This window comes from Stigmatopora nigra, chromosome 5, assembly GCF_051989575.1.
Source record: "Stigmatopora nigra isolate UIUO_SnigA chromosome 5, RoL_Snig_1.1, whole genome shotgun sequence".
In the NCBI taxonomy this organism is placed as follows: Eukaryota; Metazoa; Chordata; class Actinopteri; order Syngnathiformes; family Syngnathidae; genus Stigmatopora; species Stigmatopora nigra.
In genome coordinates, this window is record NC_135512.1 from 10,190,969 (window position 1) to 10,209,660 (window position 18,692).

Sequence of the window (18,692 nt, forward strand, 5' to 3'; positions counted from 1 at the left end):
TGCACGTGTTTTCTCTAGATATTTCTAGTTGCTCTTTAGCTTGCAGCATTTCTATCCCAATTCCCCAATAAGTTCCAAGTCTCTTGGATATCATTCAAAGCTTCTGCCATCACTTCATCTTCTACTGCTCGGGCCACAAGGGACCTAAATGGGCTTGAGGTGGTCTGGCAGCACTGTGGAGGCCCTAAGCCGTACGACCAAACATTACAATGGTGACATCAATCAGATCAAACAGTGGCCAAACTTTCAATGCAACAGAGCTGGAGCAGAGCTTTTAGTACAAGTCAGGAGTCATTTACACGATAATCTTAATAACAATTTAAAAAAAAAATCTGTCTTCTACTCGCGCACAGATTTATTTTTCGTCAAAAACGACATAGTATAATAAGGCTTTTTCTCTTCAAAAACGACATAGTATAGTAAGGCTTTTTCTCTTCAAAAACGACATAATATATTAAGGCTTTTTGGCTTGAAAAACGACATAGTATAGTAAGGCTTTTTGGCTTCAAAAACGACATAGTATAGTAAGGCTTTTTGGCTTCAAAAATGACATAGTATAGTAAGGCTTTTTTCGTCAAAAACTACATAGTAAAGTAAGGCTTTTTCTCTTCAAAAACGACATACTATAGTAAGGCTTTTTCTCTTCAAAAACGACATAGTATAGTAAGGCTTTTTTCGTCAAAAACGACATAGTATAGTAAGGCTTTTTTCGTCAAAAACGACATAGTATAGTAAGGCTTTTTCTCGTCAAAAACGACATAGTATAGTAAGGCTTTTTCTCGTCAAAAACGACAAAGTATAGTAAGGCTTTTTCTCTTCAAAAACGACATAGTATAGTAAGGCTTTTTCTCTTCAAAAACGACATAGTATAGTAAGGCTTCTTCTCTTCAAAAACGACATAGTATAGTAAGGCTTTTTTCCGTCAAAAACGACATAGTATAGTAAGGCTTTTTTCCGTCAAAAACGACATAGTATAGTAAGGCTTGTTTCGTCAAAAACGACATAGTATAGTAAGGCTTTTTTCGTCAAAAACGACATAGTATAGCAAGGCTTTTTCTCTTCAAAAACGACATAGTATAGCAAGGCTTTTTCTCTTCAAAAACGACATAGTATAGTAAGCCTTTTTCTCTTCAAAAACGACATAGTATAGTAAGGCTTTTTCTCTTCAAAAACAACATTGTATATTAAGGCTTTTTCTCTTCAAAAACGACATAGTATAGTAAGGCTTTTTTTCCTTAAAAAACGACATAGTATAGTAAGGCTTTTTTTCCTTAAAAAACGACATAGTATAGTAAGGCTTTTTCTCTTCAAAAACAACATAGTATAGTCAGGCTTTTTCTCTTCAAAAACGACATAGTATAGTAAGGCTTTTTTCGTCAAAAACTACATAGTATAGTAAGGCTTTTTTTTGTCAAAAACTACATAGTATAGTAAGGCTTTTTCTCTTCAAAAACGACATAGTATAGTAAGGATTTTTCTCTTCAAAAACGACATAGTATAGTAAGGCTTTTTCTCTTCAAAAACGACATAGTATAGTAAGCCTTTCTCTTTATAAACGACATAGTATAGTAAGGCTTTTTCTCTTCATAAACGACATAGTATAGTAAGGCTTTTTGGCTTCAAAAACGACATAGTATAGTAAGGCTTTTTCTCTTCAAAAACGTCATAGTATAGTAAGGCTTTTTGGCTTCAAAAACGACATAGTATAGTAAGGCTTTTTGGCTTCAAAAACGACATAGTATAGTAAGGCTTTTTGTCATAAAAAACGACGTAGTATACTATGTCGTATTTGAAGAGAAAAAGCCTTACTATACTATGTCGTTTTTGAAACGACATAGTATAGTAAGGCTTTTTCTCTTCAAAAACGACATAGTATAGTGAGGCTTTTTTCGTCAAAAATGACATAGTATAGTAAGGCTTCTTCTCTTCAAAAACTACATAGTATAGTAAGGCCTTTTCTCTTCAAAAACGACATAGTATAGTAAGGCTTTTTTTCTCTTCAAAAACGACATAGTATAGTAAGGCTTTTTTTTCTCTTCAAAAACGACATAGTATAGTAAGGCTTTTTTTCTCTTCAAAAACGACATAGTATAGTAAGGCTTTTTCTCTTCCAAAACGACATAGTATAGTAAGTCTTTTTTTCGTCAAAAACGACATAGTATAGTAAGGCTTTTTTCGTCAAAAACGACATAGTATAGTAAGGCTTTTTTATCTTCAAAAACGACATAGTATAGTAAGGCTTTTTATCTTCAAAAACGACATAGTATAGTAAGGCTTTTTCTCTTCAAAAACGACATAGTATAGTAAGGCTTTTTTTCCTTAAAAAACGACATAGTATAGTAAGGCTTTTTCTCTTAAAAAACGACATAGTATAGTAAGGCTTTTTCTCTTCCAAAACGACATAGTATAGTAAGGCTTTTTTCGTCAAAAACGACATAGTATAGTAAGGCTCTTTTCGTCAAAAACGACATAGTATAGTAAGGCTTTTTTCGTCAAAAACGACATAGTATAGTAAGGCTTTTTCTCTTCAAAAACGACATAGTATAGTAAGCCTTTTTGGCTTCAAAAACGACATAGTATAGTAAGGCTTTTTGTCATAAAAAACGACATAGTATACTATGTCGTATTTGAAGAGAAAAAGCCTTACTATACTATGTCGTTTTTGAAACGACATAGTATAGTAAGGCTTTTTCTCTTCAAAAATGACATAGTATAGTAAGGCTTCTTCTCTTCAAAAACTACATAGTATAGTAAGGCCTTTTCTCTTCAAAAACGACATAGTATAGTAAGGCTTTTTTTCTCTTCAAAAACGACATAGTATAGTAAGGCTTTTTTTCTCTTCAAAAACGACATAGTATAGTAAGGCTTTTTTTCTCTTCAAAAACGACATAGTATAGTAAGGCTTTTTCTCTTCCAAAACGACATAGTATAGTAAGTCTTTTTTTCGTCAAAAACGACATAGTATAGTAAGGCTTTTTATCTTCAAAAACGACATAGTATAGTAAGGCTTTTTATCTTCAAAAACGACATAGTATAGTAAGGCTTTTTCTCTTCAAAAACGACATAGTATAGTAAGGCTTTTTTTCCTTAAAAAACGACATAGTATAGTAAGGCTTTTTTTCCTTAAAAAACGACATAGTATAGTAAGGCTTTTTCTCTTCCAAAACGACATAGTATAGTAAGGCTTTTTGGCTTCAAAAACGACATAGTATAGTAAGGCTTTTTCTCTTCAAAAACGACATAGTATAGTAAGGCTTTTTTCGTCAAAAATGACATAGTATAGTAAGGCTTCTTCTCTTCAAAAACGACATAGTATAGTAAGGCTTTTTTTCTCTTCAAAAACGACATCGTATAGTAAGGCTTTTTCTCTTCCAAAACGACATAGTATAGTAAGTCTTTTTTTCGTCAAAAACGACATAGTATAGTAAGGCTTTTTCTCTTCAAAAACGACATAGTATAGTAAGGCTTTTTCTCTTCAAAAACGACATAGTATAGTAAGGCTTTTTCTCTTCAAAAACGACATAGTATAGTAAGGCTTTTTCTCTTCAAAAACGACATAGTATAGTAAGGCTTTTTTCGTCAAAAACGACATAGTATAGTAAGGCTTTTTCTCTTCAAAAACAACATAGTATAGTAAGGCTTTTTGGCTTCAAAAACGACATAGTATAGTAAGGCTTTTTGGCTTCAAAAACAACATAGTATAGTAAGGCTTTTTGGCTTCAAAAACGACATAGTATAGTAAGGCTTTTTGGCTTCAAAAACGACATAGTATAGTAAGGCTTTTTGTCATAAAAAACGACATAGTATACTATGTCGTATTTGAAGAGAAAAAGCCTTACTATACTATGTCGTTTTTGAAACGACATAGTATAGTAAGGCTTTTTCTCTTCAAAATGACACAGTATAGTTAGGCTTTTTCTCTTCAAAAACGACATAGTATAGTAAGGCTTTTTTCGTCAAAAACGACATAGTATAGCAAGGCTTTTTCTCTTAAAAAACGACAAAGTATAGTAAGGCTTTTTCTCTTCAAAAACGTCATAGTATAGTAAGTCTTTTTCTCTTCAAAAACAACATAGTATAGTAAGGCTTTTTGGCTTCAAAAACGACATAGTATAGTAAGGCTTTTTGTCATAAAAAACGACATAGTATACTATGTCGTATTTGAAGAGAAAAAGCCTTACTATACTATGTCGTTTTTGAAACGACATAGTATAGTAAGGCTTTTTCTCTTCAAAAACAACATAGTATAGTAAGGCTTTTTTCGTCAAAAACGACATAATATAGTAAGGCTTTTTGGCTTCAAAAATAAACATAGTATAGTAAGGCTTTTTGGCTTCAAAAACGACATAGTATAGTAAGGCATTTTGGCTTCAAAAACGACATAGTATAGTCAGGCCTTTTGGCTTAAAAAACGACATAGTATAGTAAGGCTTTTTGGCTTCAAAAACGACATAGTATACTATGTCGTTTTTGAAGCCAAAAAGCCTTACTATACGATGTCGTTTTTGAAGCCAAAAAGCCTTACTATACTATGTCGTTTTTGAAGCCAAAAAGCCTTACTATACTATGTCGTTTTTGAAACGACATAGTATAGTAAGGCTTTTTCTCTTCAAAAACAACATAGTATAGTAAGGCTTTTTTCGTCAAAAACGACATAATATAGTAAGGCTTTTTGGCTTCAAAAATAAACATAGTATAGTAAGGCTTTTTGGCTTCAAAAATAAACATAGTATAGTAAGGCTTTTTGGCTTCAAAAACGACATAGTATAGTAAGGCATTTTGGCTTCAAAAACGACATAGTATAGTCAGGCCTTTTGGCTTAAAAAACGACATAGTATAGTAAGGCTTTTTGGCTTCAAAAACAACATAGTATACTATGTCGTTTTTGAAGCCAAAAAGCCTTACTATACTATGTCGTCTTTGAAGCCAAAAAGCCTTACTATACTATGTCGTTTTTGAAACGATATAGTATAGTAAGGCTTTTTCTCTTCAAAAACAACATAGTATAGTAAGGCTTTTTCTCTTCAAAAACGACATAGTATAGTCAGGCCTTTTGGCTTAAAAAACGACATAGTATAGTAAGGCTTTTTGGCTTCAAAAACGACATAGTATACTATGTCGTTTTTGAAGCCAAAAAGCCTTACTATACTATGTCGTTTTTGAAGCCAAAAAGCCTTACTATACTATGTCGTTTTTGAAACGATATAGAATAGTAAGGCTTTTTCTCTTCAAAAACAACATAGTATAGTAAGGCTTTTTCTCTTCAAAAACGACATAGTATAGTCAGGCCTTTTGGCTTAAAAAACGACATAGTATAGTAAGGCTTTTTGGCTTCAAAAACGACACAGTATACTATGTCGTTTTTGAAGCCAAAAAGCCTTACTATACTATGTCGTTTTTGAAGCCAAAAAGCCTTACTATACTATGTCGTTTTTGAAACGATATAGTATAGTAAGGCTTTTTCTCTTCAAAAACAACATAGTATAGTAAGGCTTTTTCTCTTCAAAAACGACATAGTATAGTAAGGCTTTTTTCGTGAAAAACGACATAGTATAGTAAGGCTTTTTCTCTTCAAAAACGACAGAAACTTTTCCCACATAAAGGTACAATAAAGTACTAAGTATGATCTGGGAGTGAAAAGAGCAAAACCACAAATACTACTAACTAATCTTGTAGAGTGTTGGCCCAGTGGTTAAGTCATCAGTTTTCCACTTCTTTGGTCTAGGGTTCAAATCCAAGTGCTGGCAAAGATTTTCTCAATATTATTCAGGTAAATGAAGGAGATAAAAGTACAAGTACTACTGCTTTCTCTCACAGGGCGGTGGCCCAATGGATAAGTCATTAGTTTACCACCTGTGTGGTCCTGGGTTCGATTCCCAGTGCAAGCAAAAGTTTTCCCAATATTATTCAGGTAAATGAATGAGTTCTAATGGCTAAGTGTTTAACTATATAAGTCTTCAATGGTGGATGAAGCATTTTGACAAAAAAATGACCAAGTGTTTCACCCCATTTCCTAGGATAAAACGTTTCAACACCCTTGTATAAGTGGGGCACGAGTTGGTGTAGTGGGTTGCACACTCGCCTTCGGCCGGAGAGACGCTGGATCGATCCCAGCGTCTGACCAGCGGTCGAGAGTCGGCCGAAGGCCGACTCGAGAACGCGACATAAAGTGGCCCCTACCAACTGTCTTCCGAACTGCCGAAGGCAGTTCGGAATATAACCTTTTACTGAAAAGTATGACTAAGTGTTTCATATAAATTAAAACATTTTTTTCCCTTCTTTTTCCATTTGTCAGACTACTTGGTTTAGTGATCAGCCAAACAACGGCAGCGGGAATCGAACCCAGGTCTCCCAGACGGGAGTCCTGTGATCTAACCTCTGCGCCAACCAAGTGACTACACTTTTCTTTGTAATCATTTCAGTGTCTTTCCAAGAAGTCCACAGAAACAACTAGGTGAAAAAGTGTCTCGACCGGGAATCGAACCCAGGTCTCCCAGACAGGAGTCCTGTGATCTAACCTCTGCGCCAACCAAGTGTCTACACTTTTCTTTGTAATCATTTGAGTTTCTTGAGAAGAAGTCCAAAGAAACAACTAGGTGAAAAAGTGTCTCGACCAGGAATCGAACCCAGGTCTCCCAGACGGGAGTCCAGTGATCAAACCTCTGCGCCAACCAAGTGACTACAGTTTCCTTTGTAATCATTTGAGTTTCTTTAGAAGAAGTCCACAGAAACAACTAAGCGAAAAAGTGTCACGACCGGGAATCGAACCCAGGTCTCCCAGACAGGAGACAGGTGAGTTAACCACTACGCCACCAAGTGCCCACAGTTTCCTTTGTAATCATTTAAGTTTCTTGAGAAGAAGTCCACAGAAACAACTAAGTGAAAAAGTGTCTCAACCGGGAATCGAACCCAGTTCTCCCAGACCGAAGTCCTGTGATCTAACCTCTGGGCCAACCAAGTGACTACACTTTTCTTTGTAATCGTTTGAGTTTCTTGAGAAGAAGTCCAAAGAAACAACTAGGTGAAAAAGTGTCTCAATCGGGAATTGAACCCAGGTCTCCCAGACGGGAGTCCAGTGATCTAACCTCTGCGCCAACCAAGTGACCACAGGTTCCAAAGTAATCATTTGACTTTCTTTAGAAGAAGTCCACAGAAACAACTAAGTGAAAAAGTGTCACGACCGGGAATCGAACCCAGGTTTCCCAGACGTCGTTTTTTCAGAGAAAAAGCCTTACTATACTATGTCGTTTTTTCAGAGAAAAAAGCCTTACTATACCATGTCGTTTTTAAGCCTTACTATATATACTATGTCGTTTTTTAAGCCTTACTATACTATGTCGTTTTTTAAGCCTTACTATACTATGTCGTTTTTAAGCCTTACTATATATACTATGTCGTTTTTTTAGAGAAAAAGCCTTACTATACTATGTCGTTTTTTTAAAGAGAAAAAGCCTTACTATACTATGTCGTTTTTTTTAAGAGAAAAAGCCTTACTATACTATGTCGTTTTTAAGCCTTACTATACTAAGTCGTTTTTAAGCCTTACTATACTATGTCGTTTTTTCAGAGAAAAAGCCTTACTATACTATGTCGTTTTTTCAGAGAAAAAGCCTTACTATACTATGTCGTTTTTTCAGAGAAAAAGCCTTACTATACTATGTCGTTTTTTCAGAGAAAAAGCCTTACTATACTATGTTGTTTTTTCAGAGAAAAAGCCTTACTATATATACTATGTCGTTTTTAAGCCTTACTATACTATGTCGTTTTTTAAGCCTTACTATACTGTCGTTTTTTAGGCCTTACTATACTATGTCGTTTTTAAGCCTTACTACACTATGTCGTTTTTTTAGAGAAAAAGCCTTACTATACTATGTCGTTTTTTTCAGAGAAAAGGCCTTACTATACTATGTCGTTTTTAAGCCTTACTATATATACTATGTCGTTTTTAAGCCTTACTATATATACTATGTCGTTTTTTAAGCCTTACTATACTATGTCGTTTTTTAAGCCTTACTATACTATGTCGTTTTTAAGCCTTACTATATATACTATGTCGTTTTTTTAGAGAAAAAGCCTTACTATACTATGTCGTTTTTTTAAGAGAAAAAGCCTTACTATACTATGTCGTTTTTTTTAAGAGAAAAAGCCTTACTATACTATGTCGTTTTTAAGCCTTACTATACTAAGTCGTTTTTAAGCCTTACTATACTATGTCGTTTTTTCAGAGAAAAAGCCTTACTATACTATGTCGTTTTTTCAGAGAAAAAGCCTTACTATATATACTATGTCGTTTTTAAGCCTTACTATACTATGTCGTTTTTTAAGCCTTACTATACTGTCGTTTTTTAGGCCTTACTATACTATGTCGTTTTTAAGCCTTACTACACTATGTCGTTTTTTTTTAGAGAAAAAGCCTTACTATACTATGTCGTTTTTTTAGAGAAAAAGCCTTACTATACTATGTCTTTTTATGCCTCACTATACTAAGTCGTTTTTAAGCCTTACTATACTATGTCGTTTTTTCAGAGAAAAAGCCTTACTATACTATGTCGTTTTTTCAGAGAAAAAGCCTTACTATACTATGTCGTTTTTTCAGAGAAAAAGCCTTACTATACTATGTCGTTTTTTCAGAGAAAAAGCCTTACTATATATACTATGTCGTTTTTAAGCATTACTATATATACTATGTCGTTTTTAAGCCTTACTATATATACTATGTCGTTTTTTAAGCCTTACTATACTATGTCGTTTTTTTCAGAGAAAAAGCCTTACTATACTATGTCGTTTTTAAGCCTTACTATATATACTATGTCGTTTTTAAGCCTTACTATATATACTATGTCGTTTTTTAAGCCTTACTATACTATGTCGTTTTTTAAGCCTTACTATACTATGTCGTTTTTTAAGCCTTACTATACTATGTCGTTTTTAAGCCTTACTATACTATGTCGTTTTTAAGCCTTACTATACTATGTCGTTTTTAAGCCTTACTATACTATGTCGTTTTTTTTAGAGAAAAAGCCCTACTATACTATGTCGTTTTTTTAGAGAAAAAGCCTTACTATACTATGTCTTTTTATGCCTCACTATACTAAGTCGTTTTTAAGCCTTACTATACTATGTCGTTTTTTCAGAGAAAAAGCCTTACTATACTATGTCGTTTTTTCAGAGAAAAAGCCTTACTATACTATGTCGTTTTTTCAGAGAAAAAGCCTTACTATACTATGTCGTTTTTTCAGAGAAAAAGCCTTACTATACTATGTCGTTTTTTCAGAGAAAAAGCCTTACTATACTATGTCGTTTTTTCAGAGAAAAAGCCTTACTATACTATGTCATTTTTAAGCCTTACTATACTATGTCGTTTTTTAAGCCTTACTATACTATGTCGTTTTTTAGGCCTTACTATACTATGTCGTTTTTAAGCCTTACTATACTATGTCATTTTTAAGCCTTACTATACTATGTCGTTTTTAAGCCTTACTATACTATGGCGTTTTTTTTAGAGAAAAAGCCTTACTATACTATGTCGTTTTTTTTAGAGAAAAAGCCTTACTATACTAAGTCGTTTTTAAGCCTTACTATACTATGTCGTATTTTCAGAGAAAAAGCCTTACTATACTATGTCGTTTTTTCAGAGAAAAAGTGTTTCACCCCATTTCCTAGGATAAAACGTTTCAACACCCATATATATACATATATACATATACATATATTAATATACATATATACATATACATATATACATATATACATGTACATATATACATGTACATATATACATGTACATATATACATGTACATATATACATGTACATATATACATGTACATATATACATGTACATATATACATATACATATATACATATACATATATACATATACATATATACATATACATATACATATATACATATACATGCACTAGTATGTGCAGCAGTAGCAGATACTACAAAATTATATACTTTGCTTACAAAATGCATTTAAACTATTATAGAACGCTTAACAATACCTTGCAATACTGCTGGAGGGTGGTGAAAACAAGAAAGACTTGTGTGTAGAGCCAAATAAACTCTTAAGCTTTTGCTTAAATTAATATCATGCGTTAAATCCCATCCACTTACCTTGAATTCAAGCTCCATGCCAGTGACATGCTCGCCACTCTCCACCTGGGCTAGCTTCTGTATGTAGGAGTATAGGCTGCGGGCAGCCACCTCAGTGTTGCCACAGGCCACTGCCTCTAGCAATGCGTCATGAATGAAGCTGTACTGGTCCTCTGTTTGGACCATGTAGTTCCGCTGTGAGCGCATCAGTGTCACGTGGCCGTAAATATCTACAGTCTTCTCGTGCTTTATACGCTCAAGCATTGCGTCAATGACAATGAAGCAACCTGTCCGACCAACCCCAGCGCTGTAGAAGGAGGGAAGAAAAAAACTGCATTGAATTTCTTTATTGCATTAAGTGTTTAGGCCATTGAAAACTAGATGAGCGGTATGAGGTTGCTGAAATTCACTAGAAATTCCTTTTCTGACCTCTCTCACCTTTGACTTGACAGAGGTAATGAATATTTGATATATAATGTTACATGCAATACAGACATTTGTATTTAGTAAATAGAAGTTGCTCTATACACAACGAGACACAATTTTAAACTTAGAGTCAAAGAGCCATACTTTACATCAGAAACATCAATAAAAAAAATCCAATGTCAAATTATTTTTTTAAATGTAATTTTGTTTTAATGGGCCTTGATGAATTTGTGTTTTATGAGAAAATAAAATGAAGAAGAACATGAAACAAGGCAAAAAGACACAGTATATACAATAGAGTAAATAGCAACTTATTGTATAGTACTTATTGTTTGTCATTAATTATTCATTAAATGTGCTAACATTAAAACAATTGAAAATTACATTAAAAACTAAAACTTGGGAGTATTTAGAGTGGACAACAAGCTTTAGTATTCTAGTTTAAAGCTTTGGGCTTATTGGGGCCTTCTAATCTTCAGAAAAAAAGACAGCTTTGAATAAGTCTTTTTAAGAACTATAAAATATTAAAGACTAATAAAAAAAGGGATCGGATAAGGATGTGTCTCTTTGATGGCATAGAAGCAGAAAATGTGATTCTTTGATAGGAAAAGTGAGGTGATCACTAGACAGAGAAAAAATATCTGCATCTTATAAGAAAGCATGAGAATAGGTTTCTGGTTGTCTTATATTATATGTATGGTACGAGTTAAAGGGAGACCACTGTTCAATATTTAATTTGCTTCTGTAAACAACGACAATGTCATTGTGCACTGCATGTCGTTTGTTTTTAACTGCCGAAAGAAGAACCACTAAATGTATTTTTTTAAGCCCGACAAAATATCTACAGTATACATTTTTGTCATACTTGCAGACTCACTAAATCTAACAATATATGACTTTGCATGCAGATATTTAGGTTAAAATAGTAATTGGTACCACTACTAGTTAAAAGTATTTCATTTTTTTTTTAAATTATCAAATTTATGTAATTATTATTTTTGGCAAAAAAGCATGCCACACACCTGTTATCAAGACATCAGACTTGTTATAAAGCAATCTTTCAAGTTATGAAAATATCTTGGCTAATGCTGCTTTTTAGTAACTGTTCAGGAGCAATTAGCTCCCACGCAAATAGATTTAATGATATTAAAACTTGCAGGGACTGACCTGCAATGGGCGATGATTGGTCCAGCATCAGGTGGGTTACATGTCTTGACCCTACGGAGGAAGGCCAAGAAGGGAGTGGGGTATTCCGGCACACCGTGATCAGGCCACGCTGTGAACTGGAACTGACGAACTTCACGTTTCTCACTGGAGCCATTCTAAACGAAACAAAGAAAGTTAAGATGTTAAATAAGGCAAATTACCATTTTACATTTTGAGCTAGTATTTCACCATATCAGGATTGTGTGCAGGACTGATTAAAATGATCAAGCAATGTTAATTTCATGAATTTTAGTTTTATAAAGTGATTATTTTTTATTTTCCAAATAATTTGCATTCAATTATTACGATTCTATTACTTATTTTAACTGAAAAAAAAAACTGCAGGTTAACACATTCTCAGCATTCGATAATTCCATTCTACTTGCAGCTAGTATAAAAGGGTAAGAGATCTATAGATTTTTCTAAGACAGCTTATATTATGAAAATAAATAAATAAATAAAGATGATCCGGAGTAAGATAATTAGCAAAGCACCAGAGAAGATAAATCCCTTTATCATTCTGTCCTCCTTTAATGGAGATAGTGTTTGCATTTCAATTCCGGCTTTCTGCTTTCCTGGCAGTATTTTCCCTTGCTGCATGAATGAATAAATGAGTGTGGTAATTAAAAGCAAACTGGCCTAGTTCTTGTTATTTTTTTTCTTTCTCTGGACACGCCTGGATTTTATTGGTAAGGCTGCCAGCAAAAACATGAGCTCTCGTCAGCTGCTACTCGTGAGGAGACATTTTTGCATGACTTCTGGAAACATATACAGTATGTATGGATCTCAACCAAGTTTTGCTTTGAAGATGAGTGGCTTGTAAATCTGCTGCCACTCTTTACAACCTGAATGCACAAATCCTCAAATGTCAGTTTTTTTTCCACTCAGCAATGGGATGAAATGAGCTTAGGTTATATATCTTTGCACAGAACCAATTAAAAGAAGGTCACTCTGTATGATAATGTGTGCATGACAGCGCAAATAGCACTTGTGATGTCTTCTTTAATCAAACTAAAATTTGATCTCTTTGACTTTTACAAGGTATTTGGGTCAAAACTGTGGGAAGGTTAAAAGATGTATGAATTTGAGATATATCAAGTACCTTTCAGTAAAAAAAGTATTTTTCATCGTACTTTTACTACTCAGATAATTCCACTGATGAAGACAGATATAAGAGATTTATTGATCAATACCGCTGAATCCAAATCTTCATATGAGCAATAAATTCAAATTAATTAAGCATTGGAGGTTGAGTTCAATGAATATTGAGAAGATTCCAAGCCCAAAAAACGTCACATTACTTACTATACTATGCCGTTTTTTTAAGAGAAAAAGCCTTACTATACTATGTCGTTTTTAGGAACAAAAGCCTTACTATACTGTATTTTTTTATACGATGTCAATCATTTCCTTTTGCGCTGGAACCTTTGTCAGTCTATGTGTTTGTCTCTGAGCCTTAGCATTCTGCCAATTATGTATATTGATTGAGTTTCTCTTCAGCTCACTTTACCTAAGTGCTCCAATTTGGCAAGTCCACAGTAATGGATGATACATTGAGGGGAGTGTGGCCTGAACAATTGAGGGCTAATGCAAGTATCCCATAAACAATCATATTCATATAAATAAATAATTGTGTCTGTATATGCAAGTGTTGCGTTGCTGTTTTAGCAAAAGGAAATTGTCCATAGCTGGTTTGTGCTTTTAAATGTGTTAAACAATTATAGAAAATGTACCTTGTGTAAAGAGAAGGTGCGCACACAAAAGGTGGCCAACTCTATCGTGTCCAGCAGGGTCACTTGGGTCATACCATAGGTTTCTGTACCACGACTGGGCCAGTACTGGTCACATTTTATCTGTGAAAAAGGGAAGGAAAAACAAAACTTGATACACAAACCCCTCAAAAATGGATCTTGTAAAATAAAAGGCATTTCCAATCAGTGCGCTTAAAACAGTTGAATAGTAGCTACAACAACAACGACATTGAAAGCTGACAGAGAGCTCATTTTACATATTTTTACCCTTTGGTTTAAAACAACAGAAAGAGCTAGTTCAATTTATCCATTTCACACCTGCGAAATGTTAAATACAATCACACTGTCTTGCCTTTTCGCCCACAATTCCCATTTTCAGCCTGTATATTATACCTTACAGCTCAGGGGAATGTTAAGAGGTATCTATCTATCTGCATGCTGTACGATATTTTCACAATTGACTTGAGCACTAGGTTTCTAGGACTTATGCAGTAAACCTGAAGGAAAAAAAGAATCCCTGCCACCTGTGCATGTCAATCAGGTTTATTCAGTAAGGTGTGACACCCTGGAAGACATCTTCTCTCTCATTTCCTGCTCAAACTGACCCTGAGCTTCTAGCGACCACATGTTCTGATCATGTCTGACAGTGGAGGACAGCACCTGTCAGGATGGTGCACAGGTAAACAACTGAAGAAAAACTAGATGAAGTGGCGACACCCGGGGAAAGGAAGTCTTGATGTTGACACTAGTTTAGCTTGACAGGATGAATTCATGTTTGTATTTTTTGACTTATAAGTCTACCTGTGACGAAATTAAGTTAGATTTCATGCTGCGTTTCATTTTGACTTGAATGCCTTCATTGTCAATGGCTTTGAAACAAAAGTACATTTAAATGCTGCTGAAATAAATACAATTGATAAAACCTGAATAATTTCATTTTCAAACTCAAGTTCTTGTTTTAAGCGACCCATAGCACTATTCAGACAGCACAATTTTAAACAGTCAGTTTAAATCTTCCATTAAAAAAACTATTGATTGAAACTATGATTTCTAATCCAAACCGATGAATGCATTGAACTATGCAATAATTATTGATATGTATAATTTATTCTGATTGATTGTAGGAAGCTATCTATATATGATTTGAATAGACAAGATATTGCTATTGATGAATGTACATACATTTCCCCAGAAGTTTTGAGGAAAAGATTCCCCATTTAATTATAGATTCTGTTCTCTGCAAAAAAGGCAGGATGTTCTGATCAGTATCAAAACTGCAAATGCAAAGAATTTGGAAAAAATAGTCTAGTGTCCTTTAATATTACCTAAGCTTTTCAATGTGAGCAGCAAGAACATTAGTGAGGTACAATAACTGCGTTCCTATGCTGTATCAACCACCTCATGGTTATTTCACAAATGTAATTTCTACTCTTCCCTGAAAGTAAGCCATTTCAACAAAATGAATTCTGATTACCTGGCAATGAAGTTTGAGTTTGCAACTGGGAAATCACTGCAAATCAACTTTGCCGTTTTTCATATTTTGTACCGCGGTTTCATGAATCAGTGATTTGATTTGGATGTATATTGTGTAGCAGCATTTTAAAAAAGGCGACTGCAGTCACTAGAGGCTTAAGTCGCAGAGTTAAAAACAAATGTTACATGCCCTTGCCTAGACTTACCCGTGACTTTTCCTCCAGTTTGGTCATCATCACCACTGTGGCAGCTCTCTGCTCCCACACCATCCTCCAGAAGTCTCCAAAGGTTTCTGGTAATGGACCCTGGGTGGCAATGTATGCATTCTGCTTTCTATATCCATCGATGTAGTTGGCATTGATGTAGTCACTACCTGTAATCCCTACAGAGATACAGTAAAAATTCAAAGATGAAGTGGTGGATGTTCTACTTTCTGTCATTTTACATTCAATTTAGCTGATTTGTTTTGAACATCCTTGAGACAATGCATGTAGACTACTTTACTCAATTACAGTGTGATATTGCTTTGTTTTCGTTAGCATCAATTACACTTGGTTGGGTGTATGCATTCTTTATTCACGTTGTTCAAAGTATCAGTCATAATTTTTCTATTACTCTAATCCCATTCAAGGCTGTAAAACAAAAACACAAATTCATGGGCGTAAAGCAAAGACTTGTTCTTGAATTTATAATAAAAATGTAGAATAATCGCTACCAAGTCCACTGGTGACAAATCATTCCCATGAAGTTTGTGATCTCTATGCACAACAACAAAGTTTTGGATAGATATATGCTGAGTCTGTAGGCCGTTAGAGTACAGTGAACTCATTGTCATACTCAAAAAAAGAAATAGACTGAGATGACCTTGTACATTATCCTGCAGGAAGTAGAATAGCCATAAAGTGATGGACATTGTCAGCAACAATATTCAGGGAGGATGTTGCATTACAATAATCCCCATTTGGAGCTCAAAGTGTACCAATAAAATACGCCCCTTACATTACACCATAGCTGGATGGATGTTTTCCCCTTTTAGATCATACTTTGTGATCCTCAAGATGGCCGTGTATGACAATCTGTGATTTCTAAAATACCCAAACGAGCCCATTTGGGCTAAACGCCCCATGCAAAGTCACTCAAATAAAATTTCTACCCTATTCTGATGCTTGGTTTGAACAGTAGCATCTATGTTTACATGCCTAGATGCATTGGGTTGCTGGCATGCTGTTATTTGGAGTTTACAAATTTGCGTTAACAAGCAGTTGAACAGGAGTGCATAATATAGTATAAGGTGAATGTACACTATAGACATCTCCTTAGCTGCAACGAATTCATCTGCTCATGAGAAAAACCATGTGGAGATCTTACGGACTATATCTTAACCCCAATGATGAAAGGTACACTAGTGATCTTGAGTTCTTGCTTTAAGACATCATGTTACTATAGGTTTCTGTGGCAGAAAGCACATACTTCAAAGGTAAACCAAGCACATCACTCTATCTGGGTTTCTCCTGAAAGGGCACGAAGCTAAAAGTTTGCTATAAATCTGTCGTTTGATCATACATTGTGATCATCTGTCACCAAGATCTAATCTGTCCAAGTAAAAATCAAATACACCACTTTGAGGTTTAGGGTCTTCTTACACATAGTAAAAAAAATCGATTTTTACAGCGCTGTCAGGTGAAATGCAAGCCGGGACGGAACTGTTTGTGTTTGAAAGTCACGTCCATTTGACTGACGTCGCAGCACTCAAGCGACAAACAATGAAACACTTGGCTGGGCTAATTTAAGAGTTTAAAAGAGAGGAGATGTGGTGAGGACAAAACCCATGAGGGAGTGGACAAATTATATACTCGAGAAGGAAGGAAGAATAAAAAAGATTAAAAAAATGAATATAATTGGGAGGAATAATCAAAAGCAATGCTAATGCCATTAAAAGGGATATTGCACTATTTGACAGTGGTGACTCGGTTTTAGTCATGGCTAAATGAACAGAGAAAAGGCAGCGTGCATGAATAGTTATTCTGCTGCAACTAATGGCAAAATCACTGCAGTGTAAAATAGAAATTTCAGACTTGATTAATTTATGTATTTATGGATGAAACATTTGTTTTTCCTTTTTTCTCTCGCTTTTTGTTTCACCCAAAATTGTAAAGTGTTGAAAATCTACTCGGAAGATTTACCTGACACAAAAAGGAGAGAAGTGTGAGGACGGGCAATTTTGTCATCAATGAAAGAAGTCGGGAGTTGTTCTAGTGTTGCAACACATGAACAATGTCAGCAGTGAAGGGTGACTACATCTGACAATGTCTCGAGAGATTTAAGAGTCAAAAGGAGAGTTTTCTAGTCCCAGCACTGAGGATAGTTTAAAGGGAAGTGGACATGGATCTGGGAAATAGGCTGTGTCACGCTTAAAAATGAGTTTGGGTTCATTGTTTAACGAAATGATTGGTTGTATATAAAGCATTGGCCTTAAAATCAAAACCGCTCGAAAACCTGAGCTTAATTAAACAGAAACAAGTCCTTAAACGTACACTGCAAACTGTTTAAAAATGTATCTGTGCATTTGAAATAAGATTGAAGAAGCCTTACCCTCAATGGGAGCCAGGATGACACGGGAGTGGTCATAAGCGATGACATTGGCGTAACGATTTTTGGGCTTGTTCACCTCCAGGTTAGAGTGTTCCCACGTGAACTGCTGGCCTGGATCAATGGACTGATTGCAAACAGAGACAAAATAACACACAAATAACCTGGATGAGACATACAAGGAAGGCACAAATACAATTTTTTTCATCACATAAAAGAAACAGACAATTGAGCTAGAAAGCCTTGGGAACTAATTAGAGCTACATAAAGCACTTCTTAAAGAGTTAAATGAAAAACTAAGACTGACACTTGGAATCAATGAAGTCTAGTTGGAAATGTGATCTGATCCTTCACGACCAAATTTAGTTGAAACATACTCTTAAGTGATTTTGAATCCTAAGAATAATGTGATACCATTTATTAAAGGATTGATTAAATTAATGTGTCCCACAGAGTTGAAATGTGCTGTAACAGCATTTTCAAAATTGTGATAGATTAGGTAAATTAAAAAATAATGAACAATTTTAAAGACAATGAAACAGATGATTAATATTTAGCAATTAAAAAGTATGTTGGCGAGAAAACCTCTCATTAGCTGCATTTACAACACAGCTGATCCTTGAGCGTTTTGTGAACCCTTAATTAGTTGCCAACCAATCGCAGGGGACTAGGCAAAGGACAACCATTCATCCTCACTCATGAAGAAGGACAATTTAAAGTGTACAACCAAACCTAACATTTATGTTTTTAGGATGTCTGACAAAACTTGGAAAAAAACCCACGATAGAACATTTAAAACACACAAGGTTGGAACCAACTGGGGATCGAACCCTGGCTCTCAGAACTGTGAAGCAGTCAAGCTAACCTCTCTATCACTGGGCTGCCTACTTTTACATATCCGAAAATAATCAACAAATGTTTGATTTTTCTTGGTTTCCCCCAAAAATGTACTGAAGGGAAACTGTGGATAACTTTAAATAGTTGTGAGTTTTGCAATTTGGATTTTGTAAAGATTTTTGTACCCTTCTCATTGCTTCGTTTCGTTACAATGCTACGATCTCCTGCACTGTGGTCTCAGCAAATCCTTAATAACTGAGCCTCCACGGCATCTCCCTCCTTTGCCTCATCCCTCCATTTTTCTTTGTC

At 34.8% G+C, this 18,692-nt stretch overlaps 1 protein-coding gene across 11 annotated transcripts in view; it reads right to left on the bottom strand.

Moving 5' to 3' along the window:
- ptprsa (protein tyrosine phosphatase receptor type Sa) overlaps positions 1–18,692 on the bottom strand; it is a 149,454-nt gene that overhangs the window by 7,150 nt on the left and 123,612 nt on the right. For all 11 annotated transcript variants that reach the window (XM_077717261.1, XM_077717254.1, XM_077717255.1 and 8 more), the window contains 5 exons: positions 17,550–17,673; positions 15,164–15,339; positions 13,467–13,586; positions 11,695–11,849; positions 10,123–10,408 (listed from right to left, as the gene is read on the bottom strand). In XM_077717261.1, the coding sequence (XP_077573387.1) occupies positions 10,123–10,408; positions 11,695–11,849; positions 13,467–13,586; positions 15,164–15,339; positions 17,550–17,673 (861 nt within the window). The remainder of the gene's footprint in view (positions 1–10,122; positions 10,409–11,694; positions 11,850–13,466; positions 13,587–15,163; positions 15,340–17,549; positions 17,674–18,692) is intronic.